At 33.9% G+C, this 20942-nt stretch overlaps 1 protein-coding gene across 2 annotated transcripts in view; it reads right to left on the bottom strand.

The window, feature by feature from the left end:
- Positions 1–20942, bottom strand: part of CRIM1 (cysteine rich transmembrane BMP regulator 1) — a 137246-nt gene that overhangs the window by 82605 nt on the left and 33699 nt on the right. Inside the window, exons 2-3 of one of the 2 annotated variants that reach the window (XM_032215341.1) lie at positions 17728–17804; positions 8756–8865 (exon numbers count right to left, since the gene is read on the bottom strand). The exons of the other annotated variant lie outside the window; for it this stretch is intronic. Of the exons in view, the coding sequence (XP_032071232.1) occupies positions 8756–8843 (88 nt within the window). The 5' untranslated portion in view covers positions 8844–8865; positions 17728–17804. The remainder of the gene's footprint in view (positions 1–8755; positions 8866–17727; positions 17805–20942) is intronic. 2 annotated transcript variants of the gene reach the window in all.

The raw sequence follows: 20942 nt of genomic DNA, 5'->3' as shown, positions 1-20942 counted from the left end.
TAAGGCATGTTCTCACATACCAATACTGACATAGTAGGTTACATTCTTTTACATGTACACACCCATCTGTGCTAACTACCAACCAGCACTAATTTAATGGAAGCTAAGCAAAAATGGCAACTCTCCCAGGTTATTTGGCAGAAACTCAAACGTAGATGCCTATGTAAGTTATTTATATGGTATGTGCAAATGACTTGTCCATCAGTTTGCAACATTTAAGTCAGGCATGCCAAAGTTCATTAAGCTTCGTCTATTAAGACCATTTTGCATGTTTTGTTTTCTTGGCAGCTGACTTAAATATTTTTATGCAATGAAACTAAGGAGCAATTAAACTCAAGATACACAAGAAGAAAAGTTCCACTTTTTAAAACACAAAACAAAGCCTCACTGCAAATAAAGGTGAATGTTTGCAACTGTTTTACCTCAGGATTGGTTAAACTACATGAGAAAGTAATAGCCACAGATAATGATGTGTATTATATAAAGCAGTAATACAATAAAGCCTAATTCAAAAGTTTTTAACAAGAAGCAATTAAAGCAAGTGTCCTTTCTGTTGGCAAGCACAGCTAATATTTTCAGAACTTGCAGATACTCTCATAAAACAGCTTCTGCCTCTTGATTCACAAAATGGCTACCATGAGTGACAAAGGACAGTTTTTCAGAATGCTATCCCTTCCTGCTGCAAGATAATTTGTATTTCCTCTACTGTCCTTTTCCCTTTATATAGAGAGAGTCATATTTATATATAATCCATTAAGCCAGAATTACCCATTATTTTTATTTTCTAAGAAAGCTTGTAATTTATAGTTGAGATGTTCTTAGAAATTAGGATGGTATTGGAGAGGACCATTTCCAATAATTCATTACTGCATAGTAATGAATGTTGTACTTCAAGAAAACTGTGAATGGATGCTTAGAGAAACCATGTTGGAGAAAAAAGTTGAATTGACATTTATTTTGTTTCTAACATTTTTCTGTTATTTTCCAACATAAATCAGTAATCTAAAATCCAAATCAAACTATGTTTATTTTAATTTAGTTGGAAAATATAAATATAGCTCATACATAACAGAAGATGATAGAAATACTGTAATTTCCACAATTTATTTAGCTCCTATATTGAGGAATGCAAAAAGCAATGTTCTTGAATTCTCCAAGTTCTGAATTGCAACGAGGAGTTAGTTGGAATGCTGACACCAACATGACCAATATATTGTTCAGATACATTAATTCAGAATTTTGTATTATTCTTTTTAGGCAAAAATACACAGATTGTCATAAAATAACAGTCAAGGGACTCACAGCCAATACATTACAAGAAAGGTCATAAAGTACCGCCATGTTTCAGAAATGAATACATGAATTTTTTTTATATATATCAGTTACTATCCCACAGATTGTACATCTGAAATTATCATTTTTTTCTGGTCAGGTCATTTTTAAATAAAGCACTACTGCAATCACTTATCATTTGACAGTCTATAAAGCCTATGTAAGCTAATTGGCTAATAATTGCATGGACATCTATACAGATAGTAAAAATATTCAGAATATAGGTAGTCCTCAACTTATGACCGCAATTGAGCCCAAAGTTTCTGTTGTTAAGTGAAATAGTTAAGTGAGTTTTGCCCCATTTTATGACCTTTCTCACTACAGTTGTTAAGAGAATCATTGCAGTTGTTAAGTTAGTAACATGGTTATTAAGTAAATCTTTCCCATTGACTTTGCTTGTCAGAAGGTTGCAAAAGGTGACCACACAACCCTGGGACATTGCAATCCTCATAAATAAGTCAGTTGCCAAATGTCTGAATTTTGATCACATGACTATGGGGATTCCGAAATGGTGGCAAGTCTGAAAAATGATCCTAAGTCACTTTTTCCAGTGCCATTGTAACTTCAAACAGTCACTAAATGAATTGTTATAAGTCAAGGACTATATATATTTTTCATCTCTGGTCTTCAAATAAAAGGAACAATAAAATCACAAACTCTTAAAAGGAATGAGAGAGAAAGTTTAAGTGGTCTTGCCATTGAAAATATTATGTAAAACTATTACTGTAAACCATCAATTCATAAATGTGCTATTTTCGTTAATTTTACCTCTTAAAACAGTTCAATCCAATTTAAGCATCTATACAAATATTTCTTTATCTCTTAGCGTGAAACATAAAACAACTACTTCATAAAAAATTAGTGCTGTTCTCTAACGTAGCAGAAACTAGACTAACTTAATTCATTTTGTATTGTTTTATGCATACTGTATCAAAGAAAGATAAGTATTCCATAGGAAAGAATACCAACCTACTGACTCTCAAAGATAGCATCTTACCATGTTATTTTGTGATTAGACTTTATGAGACTGGCGAATTAATCAGCATTTCAGCAATATTTGCTTTCAAACTGCTTGGAAAGATCATAGAACACATGTCAGTTAAATCTAATGGTGTCTTTCAACCTGTAGAATAGATGTCTTGAAATTTCACTCCAAATGCAGAGTCAAAAACTCCTATTGCATAATTTAACAAATTTTGACTTTAAATGGGAACCAATACCCTAATATAGCTAGTTATTAGCTAAGAATCCATATTTTGTTTAAATATATTCTGTTGTGCCACAGCTGTCTGTTGGGAACCCTGATAAATAAAAGTAGCCAGAAGAAGAGTGGAAATAAAAAGCATTTACTTTAAGATTAATATAATCATCTAACAGCTAGATATTTATCCTGTTACAAGTTTATAATTATACAGCCACTTATTTAATTTCAACCCATAGGATTCCCTGGTGTTTTCATTAGAAAATAAATATAATATTATTGTGGACTCACAATACCTTGTGCTGCACTTATAAAGCATTAAAGCATTAACCTCCAGTGACATTTAGAACTGTAAAGACTAATAAATTTATTATTGCATAAGTATTTATGATTTACAGCTCACTTCATCACAGCAAGTATTCCTATAGGTTCTAAGCCTATTCTAGATAATTGGTTTTAATGAGACTGAATGTCAAATGCCGAATGATTGATTGTGTAATATTAGTTATAGGAAAATAGCTAGATCTGTAACTGTCTGATCATCTATATGTATTTTATTCTATTATGTGTGATGTTTACTATGTCTGATGAATTAGCTTCAGAGTACATTGTCCAGGAAAGTTGGTGGAGTAAAAACTAAACACAATTTATTCCTAGTCCTAAAATTTGCTTTATGCACATCTACCATTAAAGATCTAAAACACCTTATTAATGCAAACACACACTCATAATGATTGGGCTTTTTTATTATGTTTGCTTCACATTCAAGGAATTCATGGCTCTTCACACTTCATTTTATTGTCATAACTATCAACTAAATCATTTGGGCAGAAAAAACAATCACTTTAATGCCATTGGCAAGCTTTTAGAATTTAGTTCAAAGTCTCTCCAGCTGAATATCTGAATCTCTACATTACTCATAACATCATTTACTGGCAGCTAGATTATCTCTCACCACTATGACACTATGGAAAACCTTACTTAAAGAGAATTTACCTCACACATTTATTTTTGTCTACTTCACATGCTATTTGCCTAGCCTTTTTAAAAGCGCAGCCATTATTTTCTCTTGCAAAGAATTCAATATGCAAAAAATGAATGTTCTTTTTACCTGAAACAAGTAGCATGTTTACAGTTATTGTCACATAATTATTCATGTAAAAAGGATGGTTGAATTAAATAGTAGAAAAGCCAGCATCTTTTGTCTAATAAAAAAGTGGGGCAATCATTTCCAAATGTAAGCTTGTTAATGGATTAATAAACCAAGATTCAGATTCAGATGGAATACAACATATTTTGGCTCTGGCAAGTTTCTTGTTACTTTAATTGCATGTGTGCAGAGAAAGCCACACAATGTTTTATTTTCAATTGATTTTTTTTCTTGTTTTTCAACTCTGACTTATTTTTTTTTAATAGGTTACATTTTAAAAGCATTTTTATTTCAATTTCTATTTATTGCTGACAATCTCTTGAAAACTCAATGTCAATGGTTTAACTTAAAGAAGAAGTTCAATGTAAATACTACATACTATTCCCCTTTGAGTCTTGAATTGCAACATTGCCTTAATACATACATATAATGTGACTATTATGTCAGAGGAAGCAATGTGTTCCTCATAGTTGCTAATAGATCTAGACCAGAGGAGGGCGAACTGGTAGTAGCAGCGGTGGGAGGCTCCACCCATCAGCCCGGACACTTCTGCACATAGGAGCGAATTGGTAGAATCTGATCTAGACCAGTGGTGGGATTCAACATTTTTTACTACTGGTTCTGGCTTGGTGCCATGGCTTGGTGGGTGGGGCTTGGTGGAAGTGGCAGGGGAAGGATACTGTAAAATCTCCATTCTCACCCCACTCCAGGGGAACGTTACTGCAAAATCCCCATTTCTTCCCGATCACCTGGGACTCGGGAGGCAGAGAATAGATGGGGGCGGGGCCAGTCAGAGGTGGTATTTATCGGTTCTCCAAACTACTCAAAATTTCTGCTACCAGTTCTGCAGAACTGGTCAGAACCTGCTGAACACCACCTCTGATCTAGACAATCTCTTATTTATATATATTTGTCATATTTTCAAAGATGCTTATCTCACAGATAAGGGATTCTAGACAGTGTACCCAAAAGCTGTTCCTTAGTGCCCATCAGCCCCTCTACCTCACTTGATGTTTAAAAAATACTACACACACACACACACACACACACACACACACACACGTATATATGAGAGAGAACATCATATTTATCCCAATGCTTTCAGACTCCACAAAACTTCTACTGGAATTACAGATACCATTCTGGCCCCCTACTTCACCTTCTGGTAATTAGCTGCCTCACCATACCCACAATGGCAGCCATTTTGAGAATCTACCCACACATTCTCTTATGATCCTAAATATATCCAGAGTCAAACAAAGTAGCCTACACCTTAATGGTGTCATAATAGCAATGACATAAGAATTTCCTTTTCATAAATATGTAGCTCGTTTATTGATCATCATTGAATTTAAATAAGAAACATTTTGTGGGTTTTTTGGACAATGTTAGAAAATATTTCTGAAGCTATTACATGGCCTTTTACACTCCATAAGCTAATGGAGTTGAACCCAACTTGTCATATTTTCCCTCCAAATTCTATAGGTGACAGACTTTCCAGATACCATTAAACAACTACGACTGTGAAAGAAGGAAGCTTCATGTATTTTCAAAAATAATGTACTAAAATTTGAAACGCAAAGAAAACTTCAACTGGGTAATTATTTACTAATCACCCGAGAACAAGATAGTTCTGTTCAATATTGTTTCTAGGAACAAAAGGAATGATGTTTTAAAAATGAAGTGTTTATAGTTTACAGTATTCTTGCATACTCTAGAGTTTAGTTTGTGTATGCAAATACAAGTCCTTAAGAATGTAAAGCAGAGTCAAATACAGTCAGAAGCAATAGCACTTAGACTTATATACTGCCCCATAGCACTTTAAGGCACTCTCTGGGTGGTTTACAATATCAACATATTGCCCCCAACAATCTGGGCCCTCATTTTACCAACCTTGGAAGGATGGAAGGCTGAGTCAATCTTGAACCCTGTCAGGATTGAACACCAGACTACGGACAGAATTTGCCTGCAATATTGCATTCTAACCATTGTGGCACCAAGGCAATGGACAAGTAAAAGAAAATAGTTAATACAACATACATTCACAAAATTAATACAAGTAAGCTAATGAAAGCATGTGTAGAAAAATAAAATCCACTAAAATTAATGTTAAATGAAAGGTAATTCAGTTCATGGAGGCATTATGAGTCCAATGTTAAATTCTGAATCTAAAATTTGAAAATGGAAAGAATAAATTAAGGCAAAGCTATGCATGATAATGACCATCCCACTGTGATGTTGGGGGAAAGGCACGTTGGTCCTAATCCAGATTGCATCTTTGGTTGGGGCTCACTTTCACTTCCCCTGCTTCTGATTCTTATCATAGCACTTAAGGATGAAAATATAACAATGAACTAGGACACAATTAGCAGCAGAAAGGCAGCATTGGGTCATTATGCAGATGAACCCAGACTAAATGCTATAAAAGAAGCCTTTATTAAAAGCCAAACCCATACACCCACAAATATGTTTCATGCATGAAAGCAGAAAGTGACCCCCCCGGAAATTATCTGTAAACCACACTGGGAAGTCATATGTCCCCACCACCTCAAAGAGAATCTATCTGCCCTAAAAGAAAATTTACCAAATGAATATAATCAGTTACTACTTCTTAGATTAAGCAAAATCCGTATTTTAATTAATCCTCAGGGCTTTAAGATGACATCATAGCTGAAATATTAGTGTTTGCACAATTTCATTCTTATATTACTTTTGATTAAATATATAAACTGATGTCATTTGGCCAGGAAAAATATTCATTATTAATAACAGCTAACAGTTTGTTAAACTACTTATCTCAGCCCTTAGGGAACTTGTTTTAAAGAATTCTAATTAGGAAACCAGATTAGTCATAACAGTCAGTTTGTATGCTTACAATCCTATTAAGAATAATTCTTAATTAGGTTTAAGTGACTGTTTATCAGTGGACCGGTGGTATTTTGACAAAACAATGAGAAAATAATTTATCAGGAACCTACAGTGAAATAGCTTTTCATAAATGATGGTAGTATTTTTCCTAACAGTTGAACAGCATAGACTTATACTTCATTTTGCTTCAACAATGCTTGAACTAAGAAATCAAGAGTATCTCTCAAACATTCTCTGAATGGAAAATGTGACCCTTCAGACAATTTGGGTCAACCATTTCTGCTAACAACTAAATAACCACATAATATGTTTAAATTCTAAATTAAGCTATTTGGTTTGCCAAAATAAACGCTGCAAAGTTTTACATGCAACTCTCTAGGAGAACAAATCCTATACCTCAGAAAGTAACATAATTAATATGAGGTTGAAAAATATGAAGGGCCTTCATAAAAGCTCTGCGGCCAAAGTAGTGCACATGATGCATGAATTTGAAATATAACAATAGCATTCTGTTAAATTTTGCATTGTTATTATTATCACAAACCATTCCTGCTCTTAAGTACATAAAAGTAAAAGTACCACATAGGAAATATCTACAAGTAATCCACAGTTCTCAAATAAAGTGTTTTAATAAACCATGATGCATTATTAAAGGTATTTATCCAAGTTGAAATCTGCTCTATCCCCAGTTTTACAAGAAAGTCATCCATTATTACCACTTGAGAATTACTGTATTATAACTTCAATAAATCAAGTAAAAGTAATCAAAAACTTTAAATGAAATTAAATCATGTCAGTATCTAGAATTTCTTTCACATAATATAACTTTTCACTAATGAGAAACTTTTAAAAACTAGCAGCCATAAAATATATATTGCATGCATTATAATGTGGACTTTTCATGTCACTGACAATCAGCACCAGGTTAGAGTACTGCCATCATGCTTAAAGTTATCTAAACCACCTCAGTTCAAATAAACCTGCCTGAACATTTCTACTTGTCCCCTAAATGAATTTTTTAGAAAGATTTCCTGATTATGGAATTGAAAGTCCAAGGTAAAAAATATTGCCCTGCCAATTTAGGAGGATACACCAAAATATCTTTCTGTCCATTGCACAGGCCTAGTGTACAAATGATCTTAATAGGATACTCTTACTCAGCCTTAAAATTATAAAAAGAGGATGCAATATTAAAAATGTTAATTATTTTCTCCTATAAAACTAGAAGAGCTTATTCTACTCCAACTGTAGTATGAACTTTGAGACGATAACCTAAACATTATCATTTTATTACAACCAAGAAAAAGAAACAAATGTAATCATAATTATAAACCTAACATAATTCCACATTCTTTCTACCCAACGGTTACTTTGAATTCAAAATCAAATATAGGCCACATTCATACTCAAGTAATATTTGGACAGGTGATCAAACATCTTTAAGAAGTGGAAATAAAGTCACTGATTTCCAAATATTTAAACAACCTGTTTGATCCTTATTATCATCGCTCAGCATCCCAATGAAACCATTTGTCTCTCTAATCAAGTGGATATGATCATACATTTTCATACTTCTTTTCTGTGTCATTTTCAAAGAAAAGCACTTCAATGCATTCTAAATTTAATCATGTCTTTTAATATTTTCTCAAGTTTCTCAAAAAGGGAAAATCAAGTCTTCTAATTTTTTTTAGGTTGCTGGGACCATGAAAAAGTGTTAAAACTGAAAGATGTAGGTAAACATAACTTCTTGAACAAAAGGAAACATTTGACACATTGCTATGCAATTGTTAATTACTTATTCATACCATAGTTATGTTGGTATTATTTTGAAGTAGGTTGATCCAACCCGTTTCTTTTTTAAAAAAAATCTAATTAACCTCTAAAATGTTTGCAGTCAAGTGCTTCCAAAATCGAAAGAAAAAGAAGAAATAGCTCCAGCCAGATTGCTGTGGACCTGTTCTTCGCTGCTGTTATATTGAATCTGAGGGTTTTTTCGATTTTAAATTTAAATGATTGATTGTAAGCCACCAACTGTATAAGAATAACTCATTAAGAAAAGTCTTAGGTTCTATGACAGCAAAGGTGAAAGCAATGTCCTTTTCGGATGTTGAAATAACACACCCCCCCCCCGCCAGTTAATTAAGGAAGAGAGCAGGGGAAGAGAGGCATAAATCCAGGCCTGAACCCTGGCAGCCTCTACTCACCCTCAGAACTGCTGCTGCTGCTCCTCCCCACAATCGATCCAGCTAAGACGTCCTCAGCCAAGTGGGAGAAACCCCACTCTACAGGCATGTTGTTGGGGAGGGGCGAAAACCTGAACGAAAGAAAGAGAGAAAGAGAGACAGAATGAAAGCTTAAAGAGCTGATCACTCGCCAATCTGAACACTGGATGACTAAGAATGGCATATGCTAAATTCTCTATCTTATGCTAACTAAACTAAATTTATATATTAAACTAGTCCTATCAAGAAACTTATATTGCAGCTTTTTGTATCAACTGGCCTTACATTAAAGCTTCGATTGCAAGTAGTGTTATCAATTTATAAAGAGAACACTGAACTCAGAATTAAAAAAACCCCTTCATTTCATTTATAAAAGTGGCAATAATTAACATTTATGAATTTTAAACAATCTTTAAAAAAAATAATCCTACCTATTAGGAACAATGAAAGAATGCTATGGAAAATATGTGCTTTCAGTAATATATACGCTTTATTGATATTATCTGCTCCCACTCATCTAAAAACACAGTCTATACATAATAGCAATGACACAATCTAAAACATTGTTTTAGTTTTATCTCATTGCTCTTAAGGATTTTTACCTCCAAGAATTGGACCCTTAAAAGTATATATGGAAGGTGTTCAATATTTTCCAGTTAATAAAGCTGATTCACAAATGTGATGAGACTGTACATGACTTAATCAAGTACATCACGCAAACACTAATTCCCTCAACCACAAGGAATGACTAGATCAGAACAAGTAACTGCAGAGTGTTATGCACACATACAAACAAGAGTTAAATAATTCTTTTAGCAATTATATTGACTATGTTTCTTAAATTAAAGTATTAGGATGCTTGTAATTTTAGATACAATTTCCAGAAAAATACTGTAAACTCCCAGAGAGATGATAAATTTAACATAATCAGCCGCAGGTAGAAAGCTACAGTGAAAATATCAGTCAAAAAATATTTTGTTTACCAAAAGGTTGATTTCTAGGTTTTTTTCTTTTATGAATCTATGCTATGTTATTCAAACCAAGAATATTTTCAATGTTTATCCTTTTTACAAAGGTTATGGTTTCTATGCCCATCAGAAATTGCTCTAATACATTTACTTCCTAATTTTACCAACCTAAGTTACCAACAAAAATTGTCTTCCGAGTTATAAAAAAGTGAACTGAATACAGAAATAGAATTGATCAGAATAAGATCAATTCAATAAAGAGTTGATCTCAAGAGAGTTTAGATAGGATTCTTAGTATCAGAAAAGACACAGCAAGTTTCTAAATCTAAAACTTCTATTCAGTGATTATTTTAGTAAATCAATAATAAGAATTTCCCATAAATAATCAAAGTAGTTTTGAAGCCAAAACTAGTATTGTTTCTTTATTTTGCTATAAAGATCCAGAATTATCTATCTTACCAACAAATACTAAAAATGTAATGAATAGCAAGTATTCTTCCAGCTATAACTTTAAAAAATGCAGTGCTGTGGGTTAAAGCATTCAGCCCTACACACTTGTGGCTTCAAAGTCTTTCTAGAGACGACAGCTGAGAAGTAGTTTTTTCTTCTGACTTAAACATTGATTTGGGCCTTTATTCTACCATTCTTTTTTATTTCTTTTAATTTGGAAGATACGATAAATATTGGCCAATATTATTATATTATTTGCTATATAAAAATAGCAAAATGATATTAAAGCCCTTAATTTAAAATCTATGTGTAATATCTATCCACAACATAGAATTTTATAATGCATGTCTGACAATGCGATATAGTTATCGGATATAATGGGATACAGTTTTGAAAGCATCCATATTTAAGCCACTTTACCAATGTGCACATTAATATGTTTCTTCTTTGAATAAACACTATGTTTTCTACATTATGCTCAGTGCATCTCAAAGTTGCATAAATGCATTAACACTGCATGTCAGTGGTTGCCATTGAAACTGTAGCTGCTTTCTTTGGTTTCACCAGTTTGACGCTGGAAAACTCTTAAGGTATCCTCTCTAGGTTCAAAATATACAGTATATACAGTATAAAAATCCTAGGTGTCAACAGCCTTGTTTGCCATCTATCCAGAAAAAAGGGCAAACAAAAACATGGGTAAATTGAGAAAAATTAGGGTTATGTCTCCCACCCTAGGCAAGTGGTTATTTTGCAAATAAATAAATAAACAAACAAATAAATCACACAACACTTAAAATGTGCTACTTGCCCCAAAAGAAGCCTGAAAATTAATTATTCACCTAAAAGTGTTCAATGTTAAAGAAAACAATACAGTCCACTTTAAAGTAATCATAACTTTCTACAACATTTCATGGCTATACAATTATCTTTGGCAATTTTAAAGCCCTACAAAATTCTGCTTTTCTTGCAGTAATAGAGTAATAGAGCTGACTCAATAGGAATTTAAATTAGACAATGCCACAAATGTAAATTATCAATAGTTTGAAGGTGTATTTCTGATTTAACATGGTGCATAAAAACCTTTTACTAATTGATGTTCTTCAAATGTATTGGATTACAATTGCCTGAATTACATACAAGCATGGCCATTGGCCATAATGATCCACAACTTTAGCTGTAATCCAATATGGTTGAAGGACAGCAGGCTGTAGAAAGGTTCCTCACTACATAAATGTTTGGACTACTGTGAGCACATATGTAAAGCTACTGAATATATCTAACCCACTGTATCTACAAACACGGTTCACAAAGCTATGCTCAGGAAGCATGTAATAGTGTAGATGTTCTGAGCAAATCAATATTACTAAGCATGTTACTAACACAGATGCAGGACCACTTATGATTACAGAATGTATGCAATATAAATGTTGCTGAATAGGTAAGGTATGCAACATATTCAGGTCCGTTTTTATATGAGACAGAAGATTTGAAAGGATTTCCAAAGTGAAATGGAATTTAGCTTAACAATGCTCTATTAAGCTTGAGGATTTCTATTCATCTTATAGACAAACACCTATATGGAACAAATCCCTCTGAAATATTCTGAGAGAATCACAGAAATGTCTTACCTTTCCCAGTTAAAATATATAACCATTGGCTAAAAAGAAATGTGAGAGCTCCATAACTTTTTATTGGATTTATTGTGTCACTGTTGATTTATTAGAGGTAATCCTTGACTTACGACTACAACGGAACCCAACACTTATGGACCCTTGGCACCAACCATTTAAAGTTTCCATCTAGAGTGACTGTTGGTAGTTTGTCCATCACTAGTAGCCCAGATGGTAAAATTGTATGTGTTGTGGTGGTGGTGAGGAAATGAAGCCAGGAAATCCATCTTAGTTTGTCCTAAATTAAAACTACAAGACTCGATTCACAGCTGAAGGTTGCCAAATCAATAGTTAAGGGTTGATTTCACATTAGGAGTTTTAAGAGTAGGCGTTAACACAAACAGTCCTGATCTGAAGACTTGGTTTCTGATTTTATTTTTTTAGGCATTTTGGCATCTATCCATGTAGCATTCTTGGATCTAATATTTTTCATGACTTTTTGGTAGAGTTGCCAATCCTCATAGTTACTGTCTACTGAAATAGATACTTCTGATTCATGTCTAGAAAATAACATTCCTGGCCTCACAAAATTGCATTCTTTTTTTCCCAGAACACTGTCATTCTCCATAGATAATATAGGCTATTGAAATGCAAGAGGTTAGAAGCAGAAGTGGGCATCATATACTGTAACATCTGCCCAGAACCGAAAATGTGAGCACGTGTGTGGCATAGAAAAACCAGCAATTGTGTAGGATGTGATAGCGCCAGGGCGGCCCCAGACACTGATCGGAATTACTGGTTCACATGAACCAGTCCGAACCAGCAGCAGTCCACCACTGGTTAGAAGTAAGCTTGGAGCAGCCAATGTTTGCTGAAATACAACAAGCTTCCCGGGGGGGGTGGGGGGGGGTGGTGAGAAGATATCTCACACAAAACAACAAAAAAGTAATACTGAATGAGCAGTAAGAATAGTCACAGAAGCCAGAGTTTTGGGGGATGGAACTGATGAAAGGAACTAAAAATTGTAGATGGTAAAAGATGGAATGAATATTCTGAATGAAGGTATAGCTGGTTAACCAGAATGCTGAACAGGAATAATTCACATTGCAACATTTCCTGTCCCCCTTGTACATTTCTAAAGAGTATCTCTACTAAGGTATATATTAAATTCTCTAACTGGGAAAACTTTTTATATGTATTTTTTATTAAAGTACAAACTAAACAAACTTGCATGAAAGATTAGGGAGCTAAGTTCCAAGCATGGAGAGAACTCCATATAACTCCATATAACAACACACATATGAAATTACATATCTGTAATAGTTACCAAATGGGTGAAGTTAGAAATGGTTCCCAGGAGTGGCATTAAAGCATTGCTTAAAGTAAGGAAATAAATTACTTAATAAGTAGCAAAATGATGCTGAATATATATTGCAAGCTGAATGTAAATTAAGTTAAACCTGATATAAACAACATATTAACAGTATTTTGAGTTGATGTTTTCAAAGTATTTAAAATACAAAATCACAATTGTCCCAGTATCTTTTGCACATAGCTTTGCCATCATGTGAATTGTATACCTTCATATTTTTCATTTAATTTGTTTGTATATGTTTTCCTTGATATTCGTTTGCATATATTTTGTTACTAGTTATGATAATTCAGTACACCCACTTCTAATAATCTTGAATAAATTAGAGAACAGGTGCTAACATAGTTATATAGGAAAATAAGTATATCTGAAAAGTAGCACAAGAAATTCCACAATGTTATAATAAACAGGCTAATGGTGTAGTGGTGAAGGCATCTGGATAGAAACTGAGACCATGAATTTTAGTGCCGCGTTAGACACAAAACCAGCCTGGCGATTTTAAGCCAGTCATTTTCTCTCAGTCCTAGGAAACAGACAATGGCAAATCACTTCTGAAAATGTTTGCCAAGAAAATTGCAGGAAAATATCAAGACAGTTTGAGAATTGGACACTATTGAATGAAATAAAATAAAATATAAAACCATATACAGCATTTCAAATCTGAGAATTTGATCAATGCATGTTCATCCTAGAATACATTTCATTTTGTTTTTCCATATATTTAACAACTGCAAAAACTACATATTTAGTTAAAATTCCCTCAAATAATCTTACTTGAAAGCAAACCATTTCTTCCTCTCTGTAACTATGAAAAGTGAGGGAAAACAGAAGGCAAATTCTCAAAGAACTCCAATACAAGTCTTTTGAAAGACACTATAGTGATAATACCACGTTTTCAACATTTACTGAAAGTTTAACTCTGCTCCCTAATAAACTATAAAGCACACCCAATCAGTAACAAGGAGCATGCTAACCAGAATAAAACAAATACAGATAATTGATACACAATAAACTTAGATATTTTTGATCTTTACTTTTCCATTTGTAGAAGAGTGTAAGACATATCAGGATAGTTATATTCTTTCCAGCCCTTATATAGGTCACTTATCTTGGATTATGGTAGTTTTCTTCATTGCAATAGTATTAATACTATTACAGGTAGTCCTCTACTTACAGTCACAACTGAGCCCAAAATTTATGTTGCTAAGTGAGAAATGTGCTAAGTGAGTTTTGCTCCATTGTACAACTTTTCTTGCCATGTTTGTTAAGTGAATCATTGCAGTTGTTAAATTGGTAACATGGTTAAGTGAATTTGGCTTCTCCATTGACTTTGCTTGTCAAACGGTTGCAAAAAGGATCACATAATTCCAGGACACTGCAACTGTCATAAAAATGAACCAGTTGTCAAAGCATCGAAATGTAAATCATGAGACCATGGCAGTGGTAGGTTATGAACTGGTATGCGTGTACTGGTGCCTTCTGGGAGCACCGGGGACTGCTCCGCTCCAGTGCTCTGGAGGGCTCACCCGCCCTTCTTACCTGTATTTGAGCTCTTCAGCAATTCCGCACATGCACACGGAGCCTAGGGCGCCTGTGCGACGCTCTGGCGAGCAGCTGGAGTGTCGCAGAGACATCGCGGAGCATCGCAGGAGGTAAGGACGCATGCGCGTGTTGTGCATGTTCATGTGGTGGACACCGGCTCCGTTGCACTGTACCGAATGGTCACTGTAACTTTGGATGGTCACTAAATGAACTGTTGTAACTCAAGGACTACCTGTAGTTAACAGTTTAACTAGGAAGTTAACTGGACCAGTTCCATTTTAAGTACAGAAAACTACTCATTTATTGACAGTTGGCTGCATCTTCTGTTTTACCTTTTTGGATGGGCAAAAATATTTTTCCATATTACTGAATTGCACATTTGCAGTCTTTCATCTATTGCCACTAACTCTGAAAAAAGATACAGTAGAATTCTTCAGGACTTTAGAATAAAATTAATCTGAGCCCAAAAATGTGAATTCATTTAGTATGGCAAGTGATTCTTAATTTTTTTTATTTGTATCAGCCTCCAATTTACTTTCTAATATTTCATCCGTTATTGGAGATTTTCTAAAAACAATAAAAAGAAAAATGTACAGTTTCTAAGTGTATACAATACTTATCTTCTATTTTCACTACTCCAAGTCATCCTATTTGTTCTGTCTTTTGTTACAGTGCAAAGATTTTTTTAAAAAAAATCTGTTATTTTTTTAAATTGTAAAAGGCATTGTATAAATTGTAAAAGGCATTCAAAAATGGAATTAAAAGAAGACAGAGTGGTAGGCATCAAAGCAGCCCTAACAGCAAATATGCCTTTACTAAAGGAGCATTGCAGGGATGACCTACTCCCAGGACATCTATGAAGAGCAGCCATGGAGGCAGCAGAGATGCCACTGAAAATGCATCAACATTGTACGACAGAAAGTCTGTCTTCATTTAAAAAAAATGTGTTTACCCGGTAGATATCCTGTGTGCCATTTCTGAACTATACCAGATTTCAATATAGAGTTTTAAGTCCACTGAACTATATATGGTACTCCAGGTATAGGTTCATGTAAAGGCTTGCTACATCAACAGCTTCCCCCCGCCCCCCAGGATTGAGTTTGTCTTTTTTTTTTTTAAAGCAGCTGCATAATATGCTGACAATCTCACAGAACCAACCACAATGACTCCAGGACCCATTTCCTGTTGCAGGGCTGACAGATTAAATTCCTATATATGTACAAGGGCAGCATTTTCAATCTTTCACTACATTCTATCTTCCAAACGCTATCTTGATTGTCTCTAAAGCAGCAAAGGTAATAAAGTCTACCCTCTGGAATATTATGCAGGATTCTGGTACCTGTATAAAAGTCATGGTTCTCAAATATATTTGTCTACAATCTAGACATGGACAGCTGCAGTATCTGATATGAGAGATTACAAAGTTGTATTTATTAAATGACAAAGCTATAACAAATCATTGTTAAAAATCTGATGACATACTGATGGAGCAATATCAAATAATCTGATCATTTAAACATTGTACTGAGTTTTTATAAAAAGTTTATTAGCGGAATTAAGGATAGATATTAGAAATATAACCATTTTATTTGTCATTGCAGACATGGCTTCAAATGAGTCCAGAATCACAGCTGGAAAAACCAGGAAATCTTTATGAAAGTCTAAATTTTTCATTTTAAACATAACATTAGTACTAGGAAATCTCAATATTTTAAGTCATTTCCATATAACTTTTTGAAAGTTTTTCTTCAAGATAGATTCAACAATGTCTAGTATCTGCTCTATCACAATATGTTTTCTTATATATTTGGAACAAATATTACTGATTATACTGTATTCCACAATACTAGTACTAAATAATCCTTTAAAAATGGAATGGGAGTTACATCATGGCTAAGACATCTGCTAAAACTTTCCAATTCTTCCTTCTCTTTCATACCAAGTTATATTATAACTGACAGAGCCAGCTATGCTCATTTTTCAAACTGAATAGACAACTTCCACTTATTTTTACAATTCTTAGGTTATTGCATACCAGTTCAATCTTACCATGACACACTATTCACACTAGGCTGTTTTTAGATGCAGTCCAACCAATTTGAACATCAAGAAAAAAAATCAAATGAACACAGATTTCACTTGTTTTAGTGTATTAAAGGGTATTACTCGCAAACACAATTGATATTATTGTGCCATACTGTCAACTAAAAGCAATACAGAAAAGACAGATATTAGCGGAAGGAAGAGAATCAGTCTCTGCTACTAACATGCCTATAATGCCACACTATGGCGATAAATTCAGTGCAAGTAAGGAGTTGACTAGAGAAAATGAAGAAAGGAGAAAATCTATGTGGTTGTTAGAAGTCAACCTAACCAACCAGTCAGACTCATATTACAGGGCAAATCACAGGCTGCCTGAAAATCACACATTTTAAAGGGAAAGTGGACAGACTAGATCCAAATCACTTTGGAAATAGAACCAATATTTAGTGCTGAAACAATATTTAGTGCTGAAATAATCATATCACTCTACATGCAGAAATGTAAGAGATATTATTGGTAATCTAAATACAAAATCATTTTATTGTACATGTTTACACCAAACAATATAGATAGAAACACAATTGTTCTCTCTCTCTCTCTCTCTCTCTCTCTCACACACACACACACACACACACACACACACTCTCCCCTCTCTCCCTCCTCAAGATCTGTCTCTAACTACATCATAGTTCCTATTAACCAAAAGATGAAACAGGTTGTACTTCAACCTGCACCTTCATGTAAAATGCAAATAACTGGTAAGCCTCACAAATATCCAAAGCCTCCCCATATATTCTCTAAGAAGTGTATCAAGGAATCTATGGACTATTTAGTATGTTGATACGTCATTGCTATTGCTTCTACTGCATGAATCCTGAAAGGTCTTATTAAGGAGTCTTCAGTTCTGACATGAGGTAAGTCCTCTGTACCATCTTTTGTAAGATCTGTACCAAAGAAAGGTAAACTTACCAGCAGTTCTTTTAACAGTAGTCTTCCTCTTCCTTCAGCCTACAACTGAGTCCTTATACTAAGCGTAATGGCTCCACCTACCAGGAAGCAAAAGAATTGTCAATCAAGAACATCACAGGGTATCACCTTGCCCTCTTCCACATAAGTTAAAAGATTTCTTTGGAAACAAGTACGATACAAAAATCACACTAAAATTCATCTCACCCTGTTAAATAAGATTAAAGAAAAGTTGTAGATTCTTAGAGAAGCGGTAAAATTGTTTATGTAACAGTTCCATCTATTTATCAATTTCATACCATAATCAAAATTAGAATTTTACAACAGAAAAGAACTTCTCCAAAAAAAATCACAATTGTTGCCCCAAGGACCACACATAATAGTTAAGTATCATCAGAAGGAAGAAGAGCCATAACGTCCCTATGTGAATATACAATAATGACCTCCCAACTACAACACTGAGATTATATATCATAGATATACCTATTCATTTATATAACAGTGCTAAGATACATTTTCTGTACAAGTTTTCTTTTTAAAAATTAACCAGCATAAGTCACAATAGCAATAGCACTTAGACTTATAAACCGCTTCATAGTGCTTTTACAGCCCTCTCTAAGCAGTTTACAGAGTCAGCATATTACCTCAACAATCTGGGTCCTCATTTTACCCACCTCGGAAGGATGGAAGGCTGAGTCAATCTTGAACCTGTGAGATTTGAACTGCTGAACTGCAGCTAGCAGTCAAATGAAGTAGCCTGCAGTGCTGCACTCAACCACTGCGCCACCTCAGCTCTATGTATACAACCACTCCAAGAATCTCATTTAATTGCATGTAAAAAAAAATCAGAGTAGGTGGTTTCTACCTACCTATTTCTTCAGTTGTAAAAATCTTAGTGGTATAATCTAGAGAAGAACATCTCATACCCAGTCTGTGAAGATCAACTGCAATATATTTGCTTCAACCTAGGACTGAGAGTTGTTTTTGACAGCTGTGAAGCAAAAGTGCTTCTGTTCAAAGGCAAACTCTGAAACATTTCCCAATTAAAAAGATGATCAAAATACAAGATTTATAGAGATGACTCCTTCTCAAGTGATCTAGAATGTGCATTGAATTCATCAGATTTAAGTTTCAAGGACTCTAGACCCCATCTTTATATAAAAATCAGGCACCATTCAAAGTAATTATCTTTATTCATCAGGAATATTTCTATTCTTGTGTAAAATGGAAAAGACCAGCCATATACGATAATCTGTAAGTAGCAAACACATTTGAATCATTGTTCAGTTAACCAGTCTACTTCAAATTTATTTTATATAGAAAAAATAGATGTATTTTAAAATATCTTGCCAATATTTTTTGTTCAACAATCCTGTACAAAATGTTAAGTCTACATTTTAAAAAAATATTTCACAGAAAAAAATTGAAGAAGTTAATCAGTAACAGAAACAATTTTGAATAACTTCATTTTAACTTTTAATATTTCATGAAAATAAAAAAAAGAATCGGCAGAATGAAGGAAAGACCTTTGTCAGTACCACAGAACCCTGAAGAGAAGCTAAATAAAAGATTATTCAATTCTAGGCGAGCATGTATTTTGATTAAAACAGAATATTTGGAAGACACATAATTACTGAAAATAACTATTTTAACTGCAATACTACCACAGATCTATATTTAACAATATGAAGAATAGTTAACAAGTTCTACATTTATAATACTTTAAATTCTTACATTAACAATGGGATGTTTGCTATTAAATTTAGATACTCTACCTAAAAGAAAACTGAGGGACATTCATTCCCCCAATAAACCACTTGAAAACTTCAGGTTGTTTCACTTTTATATACAGATATTTGTGCTGATGTTGCAAGTCAAGAAGGGATGAAGAGTTTTCTTCAGTTACACTGGAACGGGAGTATAGTGTAACAGAACAGAAAATTGCAGTGACACAAATAGATGGAAATTTTCCAATCAACTCCAAAATATCTGTTCAGGCTTTAAATTTTGCTTCTATCTATTCCTATTGGGAAAATAAACTATCCTGAAAGAGTAGTTTTAAACTGACCCTGAAATTAAGCTAGAGGACTTTTTGTGATTTGGTACTTTACTAACCATGCCTGAAAATAAACATTCCTAATGGATTTTAAGTCATTATGCAAAGTTGATGACATCATTAAAAATAAATTATTTCTGTATAGCCTTCATTCTGAATGAGCAGTATTACAGTTATTCTAAATTTAGGGGTATATTTCTTTTAGACAAATACAGTATTAAGCAATTTTTCAAAGGCTGAAAGTTTCTGAAGTAGAAATCTATGGTTCTTTCAAGTATATAAATGGACAGTGAGAAAATTTAGAGATGACATCTGTTTAGTTTTAGTGTATTACACTAATGTATGGGGGGAAAGAAAGAAGCATTTTAGTAATAGAATCAATTAAAACAGCAAAATCAAACAGTGACTGCACTTTGAAGAAACTTAATGTTCCAGATGTTTTCGGTCCAGTTTCAAAACATGAACATGAAATTTTATTCTATTAAATTCTGTATCTATACAAAGTTCAGACAGAGTTACATTTCAATTATTTGGTTTATGAGGCTTTTTATAATCTGATTTGATACATTAACTAATGCATATGATTTTAAGTCATGAGTATTCAAAGCTGAATCCTGTGAATGAGGTAACTATGCACAGTTCCTGCTTTATGTTGAAGAGCAGCTTTAATTCAAGCAAAACTTTAAAAAATGTATTATATGCACAAAAATGAAAAAAAATGAATTGTATATCCATTCTACATAATAAGATAGCAAAAAATGGATTCTTGCTAACATTTTAAAGGTAGACATACAATATGCAACTTATGAGAATTTAATTTTTTGATAAAGTGATGTAAAGGAAACAGCTTAATACAAAATGAAGGACCCAGGAATATTTCACAGAAAACTAGGCAGTGTTGATGAACCTGTTTAGCATAGAGTGCCAAAATGGGAGCATGTGCACACACAGGGGAGCTCTGAAAACCGGAAGAACAGTTCCTCAGCGTGCATGTGTGTGCCGGGAAGCTGAGCTTCTGGTTTCCAGCGTGCACATGCACACCGGTCACCTGGTCTTCTGGTTTCTGGCATGCATACGTGCAGGAAGATCAGCTGGCTGGCGCCCATGTGCATGCTGGAAAGCGGAAGAGCTGATGGGACCAGAGAAATGGCTCTGTGTGCCA

The sequence above is a fragment of the Thamnophis elegans genome, chromosome 4, assembly GCF_009769535.1.
Source record: "Thamnophis elegans isolate rThaEle1 chromosome 4, rThaEle1.pri, whole genome shotgun sequence".
Lineage (NCBI taxonomy): Eukaryota > Metazoa > Chordata > Lepidosauria > Squamata > Colubridae > Thamnophis > Thamnophis elegans.
The sequence above is the reverse complement of the archived record's forward strand: the minus strand, read 5'-3'. Positions and strand labels throughout refer to the sequence as shown.